The sequence below is a fragment of the Pungitius pungitius genome, chromosome 10 (genome assembly GCF_949316345.1).
Source record: "Pungitius pungitius chromosome 10, fPunPun2.1, whole genome shotgun sequence".
NCBI classification, from domain to species: Eukaryota; Metazoa; Chordata; class Actinopteri; order Perciformes; family Gasterosteidae; genus Pungitius; species Pungitius pungitius.
This window is the reverse complement of record NC_084909.1, coordinates 2209739-2227401: the sequence shown is the minus strand read 5'-3', so window position 1 is coordinate 2227401 and position 17663 is coordinate 2209739. Positions and strand designations below refer to the sequence as shown.

The 17663-nt window shown below is 52.5% G+C and overlaps 2 protein-coding genes across 6 annotated transcripts in view; one reads left to right on the top strand and one right to left on the bottom strand.

Annotated features, from left to right (window-relative positions):
- Positions 1-17663, top strand: part of LOC119228777 (beta/gamma crystallin domain-containing protein 1-like) — a 244007-nt gene that overhangs the window by 41688 nt on the left and 184656 nt on the right. The gene's annotated exons all lie outside the window — the stretch shown is intronic.
- On the bottom strand, positions 685-15789 carry ankrd44 (ankyrin repeat domain 44). Of its 5 annotated transcripts, none has more exons than XM_037487905.2 (28): positions 15216-15789; positions 11828-11911; positions 11075-11153; positions 10484-10554; positions 9698-9898; positions 9331-9418; positions 9081-9223; positions 8761-8973; positions 8593-8671; positions 8401-8515; positions 8222-8304; positions 7453-7516; positions 6852-6920; positions 6395-6535; positions 6039-6104; positions 5731-5842; positions 5485-5556; positions 4883-5084; positions 4345-4432; positions 4142-4259; positions 3578-3800; positions 3407-3494; positions 3125-3208; positions 2886-3031; positions 2700-2782; positions 2483-2595; positions 2264-2355; positions 685-1773 (listed from the first exon to the last, which is right to left on the bottom strand). In XM_037487905.2, the coding sequence occupies exons 1-28, from the start codon at positions 15240-15242 to the stop codon at positions 1514-1516; spliced, it is 3204 nt and encodes a 1067-aa protein (XP_037343802.2). In that variant the 5' UTR covers positions 15243-15789; the 3' UTR covers positions 685-1513. The 5 variants fall into 5 exon arrangements, with proteins under 5 accessions (XP_037343802.2, XP_037343803.2, XP_037343805.2 ...); XM_037487906.2 differs by having other exon boundaries at positions 2483-2565; XM_037487908.2 differs by lacking the exon at positions 15216-15789 and adding an exon at positions 12138-12224.

Below are 17663 nucleotides of genomic sequence, written 5' to 3'. Positions count from 1 at the left end.
GTTCTATCCTTCTCTTGCTGTCCACAAAGACGCCTCAGTGAGCCTCGCTGTTCTGACACGTTGCTTCATTATCAGGAACAAACACGCAGAATGAATCCGCGGCTTTAAATTGGCCCCGAAAAATGCACCACTTTCCCCGTTTGACTGACTTTTGCTCTTATTTAACCCCCTTTTTTTTTTTTTTAAATGAAACGAGGTCATCTTTGGGTTTCTCAGATCAACGGACTCTCAGGTGGATGCTTTTGGTCTTCGGGGGTTTGTTGACAACGAGAAAAATACAGGATTATCAGCATAGAGAGAACATGAGGAGACATAGTTCAAGTTAAGTAAGAAAAGTAAACCACCAGCCCCCCCCCCCCCCCACATCATGGACCACGTTAAAGAATCATTTCACCCAAAAGGAGTCTCTGCTTTTAGTTTATATTCAGAGTTCTGTCTCCATGGTGAAAAATAACATCAAAAAATACCAATCACTCAATAACTGTGTCCTGAATACTCCACTGACCTGAGAACAGTTTCCCTACTAAAACCTTGATTTTCATGAGTTCGTTAACACATTTTATGGGCAGTAAGTGAATTAAAAACAACAAAAAACTAAGATTCCTTATGAGAGGAACCGACATCAAGGCACGGGACACAGAGTAGATAGACAAGGGGGGGGGGGGGGGGGCTTCATCTACCTTCATGTAATTAATCCGGGGGGGGGGGGGGGGGGGGCTGCTTGATTGGTCCCCGTCCTCCCCTCACTCCGATGTCCTCAATGTTCTCATTTCTTATTCACAATTACTATTTTCAATTGGAGATCTAAACCCGCTGGAATGAATAAGGAGCTTTAGATGTTTCAGGAAAAGTGGAGCCTTTTAAATATGAGACGTTCTCATTATGAGTCTACTCATTTAATCAGGAATTTACGCACATAAAAAAACGGCATCCGTTCCTGGAGCAGAGACGCAGTCGTCTTCTAGTTCCTGAACATCCAACACGTCGGCTTAAAAGCAACCTGTGTCCGTACCTGCTCATCAGTTCCATGTTGAAGTCAAATATTTGGTGCAAAAAAACAACCCTCAAGAACAAGCTCATTAGAATAAAGAAGAAGTTTGAATGAAGTGTGTTGCGTAATCACTTCACTTGTCTTAACGGCCTTTGACCTTTCCTCCAAACAGGTTTAAAAAAAAAGCTTTTTTTTTAGAGGTGAGCTGCTACACCATGCAGAGACTAAAGTACCGACCTCCGTGAGTAGAAAGAACAAACTGTGGCGTGCGTTAACGCGAGCGTGCCGACCCGCATCGACCGGACCGGAACCGGACCGGAACCGGACTCTTCTTCTTCGACTCATTGTTTTCACTTGTTGTTTTGGGGGAAGAGGGGCACTGAGAAAAAGCTCTTCAGGGCTTCTGGTGCCAAAACATCCACGCTGGGTCACCGCCGAGTCTCTGCCCTCCTCCCTCGATGGGAGGGCACTGAAAGGTGTGTGTGTGTGTGTGGGGGGGGGGGGGGGGGGGGGGCTGCAGGGTCAGAAGGTTTCCGAGTCCTCCGAGTCGTTCTCGGTGGTCCCCTCGCTGGAGGGTCCGGAGGGGTCCCTCGGGCTGCGTGGCCCCCGGGGGCCGGCGCCCGGGACTCTGGCCCCCTGGGGGGGCAGCTGCCTCAGCAAGGAGCCTGGGGAGGGAGCCCCGGAGCTGCAAGGGGAGCAGAAAGGCATCATGGTAGCCAGAATGAGAGCCAGACAGTCAGCCACCTCTCTGCTAGGAGCGCAAGCTAGAGCAGGGGTCAGACCTGAGAGAGAGAGACAGGGGGGAGAAAAGAGGGAGGGGGAGGGGGGGGGGGGCGTGGAGGAAGCGAGGGAGGCGAAGCAGAAACGGGAGCAGAAGACAAAAGGAGGAACGGGGCAGCTTCCATTAGTGTTCAGCCAGCTGACAAAGTACACACAAGAAGGAGAGTACACACACACACACACACACACACACACAACTCATCTCGCTTCAAAAAGTGACTAAAACATCCCATAAAAAGCAAAGAAGCAGCTTCTATTGTATCTGAGGTTTAAATCAGGGTTCCCACCGTCATCGTCTTACTTTTATACGTTTTATAGATATTTTGAGAATACTTTAACCCACCATGTATCCCTCACCCAGTGGGAACCCTCCTTTAAAGACGCAGAGAAGTCACGTCGCAAGCAGCTCGGCCCCATAAAGTGCCTCTGGGGGGGGATGGGGGGGGGGGGGGGGGTGGTAGAGGAGGGAGGGGGGGGGTGTTCACGTCCTACCGTTCTCATCCAGCGTCTGGACGCTGGCTCCTCGGGACAGCAGCTCCTGGACGGCCTTCTTCAGGCCGCTGCGCGCCGCCAGGTGCAGGGGGCTGAAAGAGGAGGAGGAGCCCACGCTCAGCCGCGTTGCAAAAGAGTGACGGCGCCAAAGAGTGACGGCGCCAAAGAGTGACGGCGCCAAAGAGTGACGGCGCCAAAGCGCTTCGCGTTTTCACTCACGTCTGCAGCGCTGCGTTGGCGGCGTTGATGAGCGCCGCGTCAGAGAGCTTCTCCAGGATCAACATCACGCAGTCCTCCTTCCCCTGGACAGAGGACAAGTCAGACTCGTCCTCCTTTAAGAACAGATCTCAACCTGAGGGAGACTTCCTGCATGAATGAAGCTTCCCGGGGGGGGGGGGTGGGGGGGGGGACGCATGAGGGACGAGACGCCACTTACGTTGCTGCAGGCCAGGTGCAGGGCCGTGTTTCCGTCTTTGTCCGTCAGGCCGAGGTCGCAGCCGGCGCTGGTCAACAGCACCTCTGGGACAGAATCAGAGCCGCAGGTTACTAATCAAACACGGCGGGCGGGAGGGAGGGAGGGGGGGGGGGGGGGGGGGGGGCGGACCCCCAGCGCCATCCGTACCCAGCGCTCCGGCTCGGCCCTTCTCGGACGCCATCATCAGCGCGCTGCGGCCCGATTGGTCCACGCAGTCGACAGCGGCGTCGTGCGACAGCAGCAGCTGGACGCAGTCCACGTGGCCGGAGAACGCCGCGGCGTGCAGAGGCGTCCTGCGCGGGCAGAGGGACGTGGGACCACCGCTTAGTAACTATACTGATATGAGACGTGAGGGGGGGGGGGGGACGACTTTACAGACACCTCACCTGTCTTTGGCGTCTTTGCAGCCGGCGATGTCCGACCCCATCGCCTCCATCAGCAGCGCCGCGCACGACTCGTGGTCGTTGACCCTGTGAGGTCGAGGCAGTGATGGGAGGAGTCACGGGTTCATTAATCAGCTTCAGAAAGAAAGCTTTTCTAAACATCCAACCGTTTGATGATTGTGAGAAGTAGCTTCTTTTTTTTAGGTTTTTACATCCATGAAAAAAAGGCAACGTTTCAAAAGGCATTGTTAGAAAAAGTTAGTGGCAAACTAGTTCATGACGTACACGGCGCAGTGCAGCGGAGTGAACGGGTTCCCATCGATGCAGCGACAACCTTTCTGCTCCAGCAGGACCTCCACACACCCCTCGTGCCCTGCACACACACACACACGCACACACAGTCAGAACACGTCAAATACCACGTGAGCGTTCCAGGGCACGAAGGGGACCACCCACCGTAGTAGCAGGCCCAGTGCAGCGGCGTGTACCCGCTGTGGTCCCTCAGCGGGGGGAGGGCCGGCGGCTCCGAGCAGGCGATGCTCAGCAGCTCGCACAGCCAGGAGGCGTGGCCTCGGGCGGCGGCCAGGTGGATGGCGGTCCGACCCCGAGCGTCGCCGAGCAGCACCGAGGCCTCCTGCTCCAGCAGGCACTGGATGCACTCCTCCTGCCCGCAGAGCAGCTGCAGGACCACCGAGACACCGGGACGACATCGGTCTCACATGTTAAACCTTGAAACCTCTTTTAGCTGTGCTTTTAAAAATGTGAAATATGCAAGACTTGTAGATAAATAAAGCTGAAACAAGCAAGCGAATAACAAACAATGAGGCGCATTCAAAGTGAAGCTGAAACAATGTGACTTATTAATGTGGAACTCATTCAAAACGGATTATGTTGGTTGCGATTTTATTTCCACGCATTGAGACATCCATTCATTAGAACCGAACGCTGCTAAAGCCTTTCATGGGGGGGGGACCCTGGTGTCTGCAGAAACGAGGGGGGGGGGGGGGGGGGGGTGCTCACCCCGAGGTGCAGCGCGGTGAGGCCGTGGTCGCTCGCCAGGTTCACGTTGGCGTCCCGCTCCAGCAGCAACGACACGGCGTCCACGTGACCTCCAGCCACCGCCAGCATCAGAGGGGTCCTGGGGGAGGGCGGGTGGGGTTCACGATTAGAATTAAAAAAAGAATGAAATACATCAATGAGGGGGGGGGGGGCGCATTACTGACTGTCCCTGAGAGTCGGCGGCGTCCACCAGGTCTGCACTGTCCGATTCATCCAGCAGGAGGCGCACACAGGTGGTGTGACCGTTCATCACTGCAGGAAGACAGGAGGACAGAGGGTGAGACAGGGGGACAGAGGGTGAGACAGGGGGACAGAGGGTGAGACAGGGGGACAGAGGGTGAGACAGGGGGACAGAGGGTGAGACAGGAATGCTTATTAATAGGCAGTTAGGTGACAAGTCGGATGTGACGTGTCACCAGGAAATAGTTTGAAATCAAGTGGTGTGATGAACAAATGCAACGACTGAGCTGCAATAGTCCTCAGGGATATTATGTGAACTGCACATATATATATTATATTATACACACAAATAAAACATAAAACGTGTACATTTGGATTCAAGTTAAACGTTTTACTGCGTATTCGAGGTCAGTGAAACGTTGTCGTGACGCTGCTTCGGGGGGAGGGGGCGGGTCCCTGAGCCGGTCGGACCTGAAGGTGTTGTGTGGAGGTCTAGAATGTGCCGGGGGGGGGTGAACCCACCTGCCAGGTGCACCGCGTTGCGTCCGTACTGGACGTCGGTGGAGCGCGGCGACGCCCCCTTGCCGAGGAGGGTGTGGACGCACTCGGCGTGGCCCCGCAGGGCGGCCAGCGCCAGGGGGGTCCTCCCCGCCTCGTCCCCCTGGTCCACCTCCCTCTCCCTCTGCAGCAGCACCTCCAGGGCCTGAGGGTGGCCGTGGTACGCCTGCACACACGCCAGCTCAACGTCACTGGCTGTTCCCATGACGACGCGTCTTTCAACATCGTATCACCGTCTTGTTTTTATCCTCCAATAGGATCACATTTTAAGACTTACATTGGTGTGCAGACATTTGAACAAAATGTCTTCTTTTAACTAAATATTTATTCCACATTAACTAAATCAGTCAAAGATGGTGGCTTTTTACAGTGAGCATACAGATGTTTTGGGTCAATTGAGTCACTTTTTGTGTTTCCTGCACAACACTGAAGACCTTTTACAAATGTTGTTTATGGAAAAATAACGTTTTTCACAGTTTTTTCAAAGCAGTATTGTTTTGGCACCAAAAACCGTGTGTATTGTATCAGAGCCCAAAGAGAACATCTGTCCGTGCATGTAGACTCACGGCGAGGTGCAGCGGGCTCCTGGCGTTGGGAGATTTGGGGTCGTCTTGGTGAAGGTCGTCTCTGTCCAGCAGCTGGAGGTCACAGCGACAACGTCCACGTTCACTCAAAGTTCAATTTAACTCATGGAATCGTGGAACAAATATGATCGGCCTGCAGATGGAGGAAACGCCTCGAGCCGCCTCATAACCATTTCCTCCCTGTGTGTGTGTGTGTGTGTGTGTGTGTGCGTGTGCGTGTGCATTCACCAGCTCCAGACAGTGGCGGTGTCCGTAGGCCGCGGCGTAGTGGACGGGGCTGTAGCCCTGTTTGTCCTTCAGAGAGGCCGCCGCTCCGCTCTGAAGCAGGAACTCCAAACATCTGGAACACAGAACATCTCCAGTTGTCATTCAAGACGCCAGAGACACGGGACATCTCATATATATATATATATATATATAATTAAAAAATAAAAAAATGTTTTTGTTTACATACACAGGGTCTTTCTATTAAACTTTTGAACAAATCTTCTTTTTCCCTTTTTGTGAGTTTGTAACTATTTTCTCTTTGGACTTACAGCGCTGCTTCTTTCTCCCTCTCCGCCTGAACGCCTTCGCTCTCCGGCTCCAGAGCCACGCGGCGCCTGCAGAGGGAGGGGGGGGGGAGGAGCATGGGGGGGGGGGGGGGGGGGGGGAACACACACACACGGGTGAGATAAAAGAGGACGAAGCAGCAACGCCCTCAAACGACTCTTCCAACGTGCTGCCCGGCCTGCAGGTGAGCGAGTCACCAAGCGTCTCACCACCGCCGTTACCGTGGAAACGGAAAAGCCGTTTCTGTACGCGGTAAAACGGCAGCAGACACCTCCCCTCCCGGGCCGATGGAAAACAATTCTTCCCCCCCGAACGCGCCTTTTGGGGCAACCGGCCTCACCTGCGGTCCAGGTCGGAGGCGGCGGCGTAGTGCAGGGCGGAGCGCCCCCACTGGTCCGTGGCGTTGACCGCGGTGCCGCAGGCGACCAGAGTCTCCAGACACGGGTACAGACGGCTGGCGGCCGCGTAGTGCAGGGGGGTTCTGGGAAATAAGAAATATGTAGGTGTTCAGACTCGGGGGATGTACTTTATACCGGTTATAAATCAATAAAGTCAAGGATCAAGCAATAGACAAACAAAGACACACACACACACACACACCCTTTAGCCACGCCCACCTACACCCATTCACACACACCAGAGGACAAGGACTTCACCTTTATATTATTATTTTATATTATTGCAACTGTATTGGTTAATTACTCATTTCTGCATTCACATCACAGTACCCGATGAACGTTGTATTTTTATAAACATAGACAGTATTAGTTATATTAGATGTAAGTCTGGACTCTCACCGCCCGCACTTGTCCCTCCGGTTGTGGTCTCCTCCGCTGCTCAGAAGCAGCTTCACACACTCCACGTTACTGCAGAGATGGAAGGTGAAACTAATCCAGCATTTCAGCTTCAAAACAACTACATTTCATCCTTAAAAAAGCCAAAAGAAGGAATAAATGTGGCTTTGATTCTCTTTGTAAGAAGGCGATGTTTCCACTGTGGTATTTGCAGAGTTACAGGAATACGGAATGAAGTCAGATGAGTTTGAATCAGTTCAAAAATGAAGGTCAAACTTCCTTCTCGGCTTATTTCAGTGTTTATGTGAAATTTACTCCAACAAAACGGCTCATTTAGACTCATTTTCCTTCACTTTCTATTTTTACATTCATAATCTGCAGCTCTTCTCTAAACCACATGATGATTCGTGTTGTCGTGATAATTGAAGCCTACTCATCTAATCCAAGGCCCGTGTGCATTCTGCCTGTTTTCAATGACACAGAGCCGTGACTCATCCAACACGCATCCTCCAGTTGATTATTATTATTATTATTCGGGGACATTAAAGGCTACAAAATGCGACTGAAGACCCTTCGGGTGCGCTGAATAAGCGGCGTGGCTCACCCTCCGGCGGCGGCGGCGTGCAGGCAGGTCCTGCCCATGCTGTCCGGAGTGTCTATCTGGAAGCCTGCAGACGGGACGAGACACATTTACATGACACACAGGGCCAGCACAAAGAGCAGCAGGGGGGGGGGGGTAGAGAAGGACAGGTGTGAGGGGGGGGGGGGGGGGGATGATGCAAATATCCGCCAGCCACATGTGACACAGACGGAGGGAGGAGCTGCAGGTTTTTCCACTCGTGCAAACAGCCTTCGGAGGACCTCCGCAACCCCCCACGCCCCCTCCCCGCGGTGCCCCTCCCAGCCTGATAATGGGCTCCACGTGGTTGACAACGGGCAGGTCTCGCATGCTTTGCAGACAAAACGTCCCTTCAGGACGCTGCCGGCCTCCTGGCGTTGTGCTTCGGGTTTGTTGCAGCCCCTTCAGTAGCTGCGCGGGGGGGGGGGGGGGCGCTGAGGGAAAGACCCGCCGCCGTTTGTTTACACTTGATCGCGTTCCCCTTCGGTCGGACAGAGAAGAAGCGTCGGGTATAAACAAGACACGAGTGTTGCCAGAGAGGGGTCATCACACTGAGAGACTCTTGTTCCTGCAGCGTTGTGACTTGAATTTGGCCCGGAGCGCCGCGAGGGACTTCTGCTCCGGGAGGAATTCGCCACGGAAATCTGCTACTGTTGCTGTTTTCTTTCAAATGAATAGAGACAAAAGTCGACCCAATGCGCAAAAACAACGCCAAACAAAAAGCGGCGTTTCCCCCCCCCCCCGCCCGGCTCACCTGAGGACAGCAGCTTCCTGCAGCAGTCGGCGTGCGCGTTGAGGGCCGCCAGGTGGAGGGGGAACATGTCGTGGACCCCTCGCCTGAGGAGGGACACGTGATGAACAAAGGGGTTCTCGTTTAGCGCAGCGCCAAAAATAAACGGTGGCGGCCGGGGGGGGGGGGGCGAGCCGACGCACCTGGTGCAGTCGGCGCCGCTGGTGATGAGCGTGTTGATGAGGAGCTCGTGGCCGTAGCGTGCGGCGACGTGGAGCGGCGTGTTCCCGTCCTTGTCCACGCTGTCGATCTCGCCGCCTGGAAGCAAGCGTTTGATTGGTTGGCGTTCATTGACGGGGTGGATTGAGCGGCACTCGGGGGGGGGGGGGCCTCACCGTTCTGGATGAGCGTCTGGGAGCGCGTGAAGCGTCCGTGCACCGCCGTCATGTGTAGAGGACTCTTCCCGTCGCGACTCTGAACGAAGGAAACCTCATGAGGGACACGACCAACGCGCCTCTTTGCGTCCGACGCCGTGGCGCCCCGGGCCGCGCCCTCTCTCCTACCTGCGCGTTGACGTCCGCCCCGTTGTTCACCAGGAACTCCAGGCAGAGGGCGCCGTGCGTGGAGGCGGCGGCGAAGTGCAGCGGCGTGAAGCCCTTGTTGTTGGCCTGGCCGACGTTGGCGCCGTAGTCGATCAGCTCGCTGACGACGGCGTCCTGGCCGTTGTAGCACGCCACGTGGAGCGCCGTGTTCCCGAAGGCGTTGCACTCGTCTATCTGTTTCCGGGGCAACGGAAGACGGCAATGAAAAAAAAAAACAGCGTCCTGCTGTGTGTGTGTGTGTGTGTGTGCGTGTGTGTGTGTGCGTGTGTGTGTGCGCCGACCTCCACCGTCAGGTTCAGCAGGTGTTTGACCACGGCGATCTTCCCGCTGGAGGACGCCGCGTGGAGGGGGGTGTATCCCCGTTTGTCCTTGCAGCTGACCTCTGCCCCCTGATTCACCAACACACACGCCACATCCAAATGACCTGCAGGGGGGGGGGAAACAACGGACCATGTCACGCTCTTTTCTTTCAGGAGGGAGGGGGTGGAGGGGGGGGGGGGGGGCGTGTTTGTGAAAGTGCTGGCCTCCTACCCATGAAAGCCGCCCAGTGCAGCGCGCGGCCGTCTTTCTTGTCGAAGGCGTTGATGTTGGCGCCTTTAGCGAGGAGGAGGTTCACCATCTGGAAACGAGTGACGCACGTCTTTTACGTAACGGCGGCGGCGTAAATGGCGCCCATGAAGATCAGGGGAAACCTGCCCGACCTCTCGCTGTTCATCTCAGATTCGGCAACAGTGCCGAAAGCGAGAGCCCCGATGACACAGCTGCAGCCGCCCACCTGTTCCCTCCAACCCCCCCCCCCTCCCCCCCCGAGTCCGAAAATAGCACAAAGGGCCGCCTGATGGTGAAGGAGGAGAGCGGCCCATTCTGAATAATCCCCCCCTCCCCCCCCAGGCGGTACCTCGGTGTGGCCGTTGAGGGCGGCGTGGTGCAGCGCGGTGCGTCCGCCGCGGTCCGACACGTTGACGCTGCTCAGCAGCGGGATGATGACCTCGGCGCAGCGCAGCGCGTTGTTGGCGGCGGCGACGTGCAGCGGCGTCTGCCAGTTCTTGTCCCGCGCGTTCACGTCGGCCGAGTGGCGGATCAAAACCCGCACGGCGTCCTGGGGGGGGGGGGGGGGGAGAAGAGGAGGAGGGAGTGCGATGAGTCTGGAACAGTTTGGTAGTCGATGCAAAATGTAACAAAATGTAACAAAATGTAACAAGATTTAAACACTCAAGAGAAAACTGACACAAATCTTGAGACTAATACATTTAAATATGAATGTGCTTGTGTTTATATTTGAAGATAAACTGCACCTTACTAGTTTTACTGCATCTTTAGTAAATACTAATTGAAAAAGGTACTGACTTCGGACTACTACATATTTCCCTACAAAGCAAAGTCACTCGTAAAAAGGCCCGGGGGGCATGTGGGAGAAATCCTCGACACGCCTCCAACATTCCTGCTGCAGCGACTCCACGTCGGAGGACTTGTTCGGGCCCCGGCAGCGACGCGCCGCCATCGGCCGCGCCGCCGAGCCGCATTCTTGACGCGTGCCGAGGCCGAGTCGGCCCGATGTGGGCGGAGCACGCGCTCGTCTCTCTGACACCGGATTTAACATGCAGGGGTGTGTGTGTGTGTGTGTGTGTGTGTGTGTGTGTGTGTGTGTGTGTGTGTGTGTGTGTGTGTGTGTGTGTGTGTTCACCTCGCTCCGGGAGGCCACGGCGCGATGGAGGGGGGTGAGCCACATGTTATCTTTGGCGTTGACCCGAGCCCCTGCAGTGGGGGGGGGGGAGTTAACGTTGAGTTTAACATGCGCTCGTCACAACGTGCACGTGAGCGGCCGGTAGGAAGCAAACAGTCCTGAGTCACATCCACTAACATTTAGGACCCTTTTTAAACGTCAAATAAAGGAAAAATGAGATAACTAATATAGAATGAGTGAAAAAGTAGCTGCTGACACACAAACAGGTCTTTATCAGAGTTTGTAAGACAATACTGAACTTATAATACAATAAATCCCCCAAGAAAAAATGGGTTTATTGAAATAGTAAAGAGATCCAAAATGAAAGTATAGTATACTAGTAAAGTTTGCATTTTGTGTGTCCTGTGCAAGTTCCTTCACATTGTAAAGTGCAGAATGTGCCACTTACTCACGTTTATTTAATGTCTGCGGAGGTATTTTAAATGGAAGACTGTTTATTCAAATGTTGACTTCCTCTGTAGGAGCCAATGGCTTCGAGTGCAGCAGCCAGAAGGAGGAAGTCAGAGAGTATGGGGGGGGGGGGAATCTCACCAGAGAGAATGAGGAGCTCCGTGATCTCGGCATCGCCCAGGAAGGCGGCTGCATGCAGCGGCGTGCGCTTCTCTGGATCCTGCAGGGAGGAGGGGGGAGGGTGGGGGGGGGGGGGTTGAACATGATTAAAACATGAGACTGGTGAGTTCTGTGGTTTGACTGCGGCCTTGTGCACGTTAGCACATTTTTATAGTAGCGGTTAACTGACAGGCCACCAAAGGGGACACATTTTAATTTCACAATAAGAGCTGAAGCAGAAGCTCTTATTGTGAAATCTAGAGAACAAGCCGCAGCGCCGCTCTCTGTCCTCTGCATCAAACCAAACACCAGCAGATGATAACAGACTGCTGAAGTGTGACGTGTCAGTAAACATGTCAGCTCACAGACGAGTCCGCGTCTGAGCGGCCTTTGTCCCCCCCGTGCGCCCACGTCACCGAGTGCGTCCCGCCGCCAGAGACCTGACACATCCTGCGCCGCCCGGCAACAGGCGCGTGGGAGGCATTCGTGTCCGCGTGTTTGTCTACGAACGCGCAATCTGAACTTCGGCTTCGCTGACTCTTAACCTGCAGTCCCCTCCCCCCCTCCCCCGGGGGGGGAAGTGGGGCCTGAAGCTTGTAAACCAGGGATGTCAGAGGAAACCTAAGCTATGAGAATGGACCTGACTGGGCACATGTCTCCTTTAAACGTGATAGTGGGGTTCAGACTAACCTTTGGAGTGTGTGTGCGTGTGTGTGCGTGCGTGCGTGTCCTCACCAGAGCGTTGATGTCTTCTGACTTGTATATGAGCATTCGAATCTCTTCAGGGTCTCCGCTGAAGATCGCCTGGATGAGAGGAGGCTGAGGGGAGAGAAGGTTCAACACGTGACCAGAGGAGCGTGGACGGACACCACGGGCACGGCCCTTCCCACGGTATATCCCTGTGTGTGTGTGTGTGTGTGTGTGTGTGTGTGTGTGTGCGTGTGGGAGCAGCTGCTTGACTTTGAGCTGCAGTGTTTACAAAAGCTGGAGCTACTTCTAGACCGCGGCCCACTTGGAAGCTGCACACAAAAACGTTTTTTAATACCAACTCGTCTTCTTCTTCTTCTTCCTCCTCACAGTTCCTCTCACTCCTTTATTTTGGGATCGGCCCGGAATGCGAGCGGAGAACCCGTCGCCGTGGGAGACACTCAAAAAGTATAAATGACAGCGCGGACAAAAGGCCGTCATGAAGGTCGTGTCTCTGAAGCCCTTATTTTCTCTACCAGATCACAGATAGGAGGTAAATAGAGGCCCTAAACACACTCAGATACCAGTGTGCTGTTGGTTTTACCGGAACACAAGAGAGCGGGTGAGATTAAATAAAAAGAGACAACCACGTGACGCATTTAAGAGAACTGCACTTAGCCTTCGTGCAAATCTGAGGTATTTGTACTTGAAACCTTCTTTGCATGCCGCGTCCTAGTTCTACTCCAAATAGAAGTAAATAAAAGTAGAATAAAATAACGACTTCCCCATTAATGTGAGGGGAGATAATTGAATTGCTGCATTTTTAAACCATGCATACAGGTTTAGATTACTATTCTATTAGGTATTTATAAGCATCCACGTGGAGTATTCTTCATAAAATGTTGAAAAGTAAAAGTACTGTTCTAGAAAAAAATTAATTTGGTAAAGCGTAATCCTCTGACATAAAAGTATTAAATGTGCAATTGATGACAAAACAACAAGGCGAAAGTGACTGTTGTGACATGATTCAGCAGCAGGCCGTACGTTTAGAATGATATTATAAATGTACAGTATGATTAACAACATGCGTGAGATACAATCCGTATTCTGCATTAACTAAGAACATCTAATGTGAACATCAGGTGCTGCTGAGGGGTCCGACGCGAAGGAGATCGGCCTCACTTCCTGCGTGCCTCACTTCCTGCGTGCCTCACTTCCTGTTGCACAGCGATCCTTCTCAGAAACGAGAGCGAGGGGAACCGCAGCGGAGCGTTTCACTTCTGCTTTAAAAGGAACAGACGGAGCGAGTACGCGCCGCGAACGAAGTGATGCCACTTCCTCGTCACCCCCCCCCCCCCCCGCCAACCCCCAGCCTCCACCCCCCCACCCTGCCTTCTGGCCTCTGACACCGGTGTAATGCCACATCCTCGCATCACAGATCCCCCGGGTAACAGTAAGCCATCATGTATTAGCGGTTCATATTTAGATCCACTTCCCTTTTTATTCCTTCTTCTACAGCTACGAAGCGTTCAATCGTCTGTTTTAAACGCTCTCTGAAGCCTTGGGGGGCCCCCGCCACGTGGCACCTGCTCGCCATCACCCCCGTAACACCTGAGCGTGGAGGCGGTGAAGAAGTGACACGGCCTTAATCCTCGTTCACTTGAGCGCGGTGACCCGAGGCCGAGGGCGGAGCGAGCAGCGAAGGAGCCCCCCCCCCTCTCTCAGACACACACTCGCAGACACACAACAGACACACACAATCCCCCCCCCCCCCCCCCCCCCCCCCCCGTGAGCACTAAAAAGACCCCAGCTGGCGCCTGGTCTGAAATCGCCATGGTGACCCGGGGGAGGCGGCGGAGATTTCCTCAAGCGCATTACCAGCACCGACCGAAACTATGGAGGGGGGGTGGGGGGGGGGGGAAGCTGATACATCGGACGGTTATCTGTGCATCGGTCTGTAGTAAAGTAGTCAATGAGGATCTCAAAATGACAGTATAGCACTGCAGTAAAGGTACATCTGGACACCTTTCCTCCAAATTGACCCTTGACCTCTGCACAACAGGTCAAACCAGCTGAGCACAAATGCTTGTTTCCCCCCCCCTTTTAAGATCCCCAAAAAAACAAAAGCAGCGTTGACTCTAAATCAGCGCTGGAGGAAAAGACAGAAACAATCTGCCTCGCTCGCCAAGTTATCGTCATCATCATCGGCATGTCGTCTGAAAACAGGAAGTGCCACAGTTCTGAGTTACATAACCGAGATACGGGCCTTCCCTTCCTTGAAGTTAACCACAGATCTGATGAGCCTGCAACGCTCTTTAGATGCCAGGACAAGAACTGCACTTCAGTCCAATCGTGAGGTTCTTGCACTCAGAGGAAAACCCTGTACTGTGTACCCTTTTTGTCACATTTGACAGCTTTAGTTACTTAATTGAAACAGTTTTTTTTTTATCCCTATTCTATCCTTCATGTGTTGAGAAAAAGCTGGACTTCTGTTAACAAACTTTGTAAAACTCATCGTCACAGAGCCAGAAACAGGTCGTTTTATTTGAGACACGCTATAAACTAATGGTCCTATAGAAGATGATGCGTTGATGTAACCAGTTAAAATACAACGTACACAGTGAAATGAATCTAGAAACATATGATCGATGGCTTTAAATGCAGCACATGTTACTTGTAGTATTTCCACAGTGGGACGTTTACTTTTGCTAGAACCTCTTCACTAAACCTAAACGTCATGGCATGATGCAGCAAATTCTATCCGCAACAATGAGTCAATTCCTCACGTTTGTCTGATTTTCTGAGAATTCATTGAAAGAAATATAAAAAAAAAAATGATTGTACATTGAATCATTGGTCAAAACTTCATCTCGTTCCTGACTGATTCAACAGAGGCGCTCAATTCTCACTTCAAGCTGCCGACCAGCATCACGTGACAAAAACTAAATAGACCTCGAGGCGAGATCCCTCTAGTTATTCAATCTTATCAGAAATAGTCTTCTAGTTATAATTAAGACGTTGGTCGAACGAAACTCTTTTTTTTTGTTGGTAATTTGAACGCGTCCTTTAGATGAAACATCAAATCCGTCGGGGACGTGTTTTGCGGCCGTGATGCTCGGCGGAAGGAGACCGAGCAGGAAGTGTGAGTGAAGCGGGCGGTCCGCGTTTTAACGGAACACCGACAAAAGGCGTAATAAATGTAAAAAAAAAAAAAAAAAAAAAAAAGAGAGCACGCGAGTATTTAACGGACGTGTCGCGCGTTCGGTCCGCGCGCGCAGAAACGCGTTGTTCGACCTCCTCTCGTTTCACCCCGAAAGTTGGCGACACAAAAAGACGTTGACACAACAAAACAACAGCAAAAAATAGTTTTTTTTCCTCCGCAGCGGGCGGCTGAGGGCTGCGCGCGATGCTAAGCTAACGGCTAAGCGGGTCTAACCTGGTCGGCCAGTTTGAGGACAGCCATCGCTGGGCTCGCGCCGGCTGGTTCATCCGCTGCCGCCGACCCCGCGGCACCATGCGCGGCGCGCCGCTGCGCCGGGGCTCCCCTCCTCTCTCTCCCTCGCTCCTGCGGGAGGAGGAGGGGGGCGGGGGTGGGGGGGTGAGGGGCTCGTAGCGGACACCCAGGCGGGTGATGGTGACGAAGGCCGGGGGGGGGGGTGTTGGGTGGGAGGGGGACCGGCGTGCACCGGGGCCAGCTGACCCGCTCCGGCTCACGCTATCCGCGGTACCGGAGGCGGAGGAGCGGGGAGGCGGGCACGGTTTGACCCAAAATAATCCACATGTATGGCCCGCGGCTCCTGCTTCTGCTTCTGCTGCTGCTGGAGGTGGAGGTGGTGTTGGTGGTGCTGCACGGTGCTCCCCTGATCGACCGGTCTGCAGAGACGCCTCCCGGAGAGGCGGCCAGGCTGAACTCGGCTGAGGCGGAGGTCCGTGTCGCGCACACAGGAAGTTGGAGCTCGTCTCTCCTCCTCCTCCTCCTCCTCCTCTCAGATGCAGAAGTGGAGCAGCAGCTTCCTCAGCATCAACAGCAACCGGCGCCTCCTCGCTGCTGCCCTCCACTGGACGCGGAGGGAACGACACTGCGGAGTGACGTGCACGAACACTGTGTCTTTAAAGGGATTGCGTGTGTACATTTATATTATTTAGTTGAGTCGTCCACTGATCAATTTCCTTTAACGTCTTCTTTCAGAGTAGTGGAGAGAATACATAAAAATACACATTTATCTCTGTTTTGTCCCGAGTTCCCCAAAAGCAATGACCACATACATTTATCTGGACAGCTTCAGAAAACTTGAAAAACAGTAAATTATTTTTGTAAGTGATAAAAGGGGGAAGTTTCATGGTCACTCATTTAATAAGCGAATGCCTACTTTGCATGATTATACATAAAAGAAACGTTTTGAAAAACTATTACTAATTATTCTTTCCGGAACTAATGAAGCCACATGACAACACATTCCTTTAACAAAACCTTCGACTAAACCCTTCTTATGAAATTATTTTCGAGGTTCAGACATTGAAACACAATACATTTAAAGAGCCTTCAACGTGCACCAGGTTTCACTGAGGAAACATTTCTAATCACAGTCCTCTCCCCCTCCTGGGGGGCTGGTTGCCTCCCAGTGTCGACACAACACACACACACGCATGCATGCATTTTTTACAGCGTTCATGCATTCCAGAGGTTCCAAGGGAAGGACACCGAAGAGGCTCCTTATTGTGTCTGAAAGATAAAAACATCCAATCCTTCCAGTTCAGTCCAGTTCCTTCAATCCTCACAAATAACTCTGTAAATGAGTCACACATTCATGATCCCCACAGGATGCATTCTTTTAAAATACCTGCACAAGTAACGACGCTCCCTTTAGTTTTAAAGTGCCGATTCACCAATGAAACCATGCAGAGAACTTTTTTTAAATGTAAATGAACACATTACCAGGCTAACGTTAGCGTTTAGCTCGGCCGGCAGAAGGCCGCAGGAACACGCGACCGGGGTCAGATCCACTGCTGCTCGACCTAAGGGGACTAATCGAGAGCCGTGGATAAGTTCTAAATACACAGGCTTGTGATCATCAAACACACCACCAACAGATATTTGCCAGTTGTTTTGCAGGGAAATCCCTCTCCTGCTGCTGCTCACACACACTTCCTCCTCGGATTAGCCGACCCAGATTGTGCCGGTGGAATCTGGGTCAGTGCACACAGAGCTGGCTCTGCAGCAGTGGTGATTGAATGGGTGTGTGTGTGTGTGTGGGGGGGGTGCTTTTCTTTCCATTGTGAGTCTGCGAGCGTTCATGCATGTTTGTTTTTCAGTTCCGAGTGAGTTCCCGATTTTTCCCCCTAACAGTGCGATGGAGGGGCGACGCTGCAATGATGGTAATTCCCCTTTAACATAAAAGCCTTTTTTTTTACCCTACATTCATCTCCAAAGAGTGACACATCTGCAAAGATGAACCAATGATGAATAAACAAACATGTGCGCAACCTCTGCAAATGCAGTTGTGTTAAATAACCACATTTAAAGAATATTCCTGAGAACATCTGTAAGGTACTTCTCACTTCTACGCCGTTGCAATTCAAGGGGAAATATTTGAGTTCTTAATTCGAGCATGTTTCAACAAAAATAAAAGTAGACGAGAAATTTGCATTCGTCTAAAAAACAGTTTTCCAAATGTTCTTCCACCAGCTGTCAGATTAGATTTACGATCATGAGTTTGAGGGCCGGCGTCTATTGGAACAAATAATATTCATAACGTGTAATTAATGTTGGTTGAAATCTGCTGACTCACCACCAGACCCTACACCGTACCTTTAAAAGCATAGTATTCTCCATGAAAGACACCATGTTAAAAACATTCTATTAATACTTTGAGAAATCTATTCT

Bases quoted from the DNA above. Each gene is read 5' to 3' on its own strand.
- ankrd44 (XM_037487905.2), bottom strand. From the start codon at position 15,242: ATGGCTGTCCTCAAACTGGCCGACCAG. The intron at 9,899-10,483 runs GTGAACACACAC...CCCCCCCCCCAG, and splicing joins CCGTGGCCTCCCGGAGCGAG to GACGCCGTGCGGGTTTTGAT. The intron at 9,419-9,697 runs GTACCGCCTGGG...ACTCGTTTCCAG, and splicing joins CCCTCAACGGCCACACCGAG to ATGGTGAACCTCCTCCTCGC.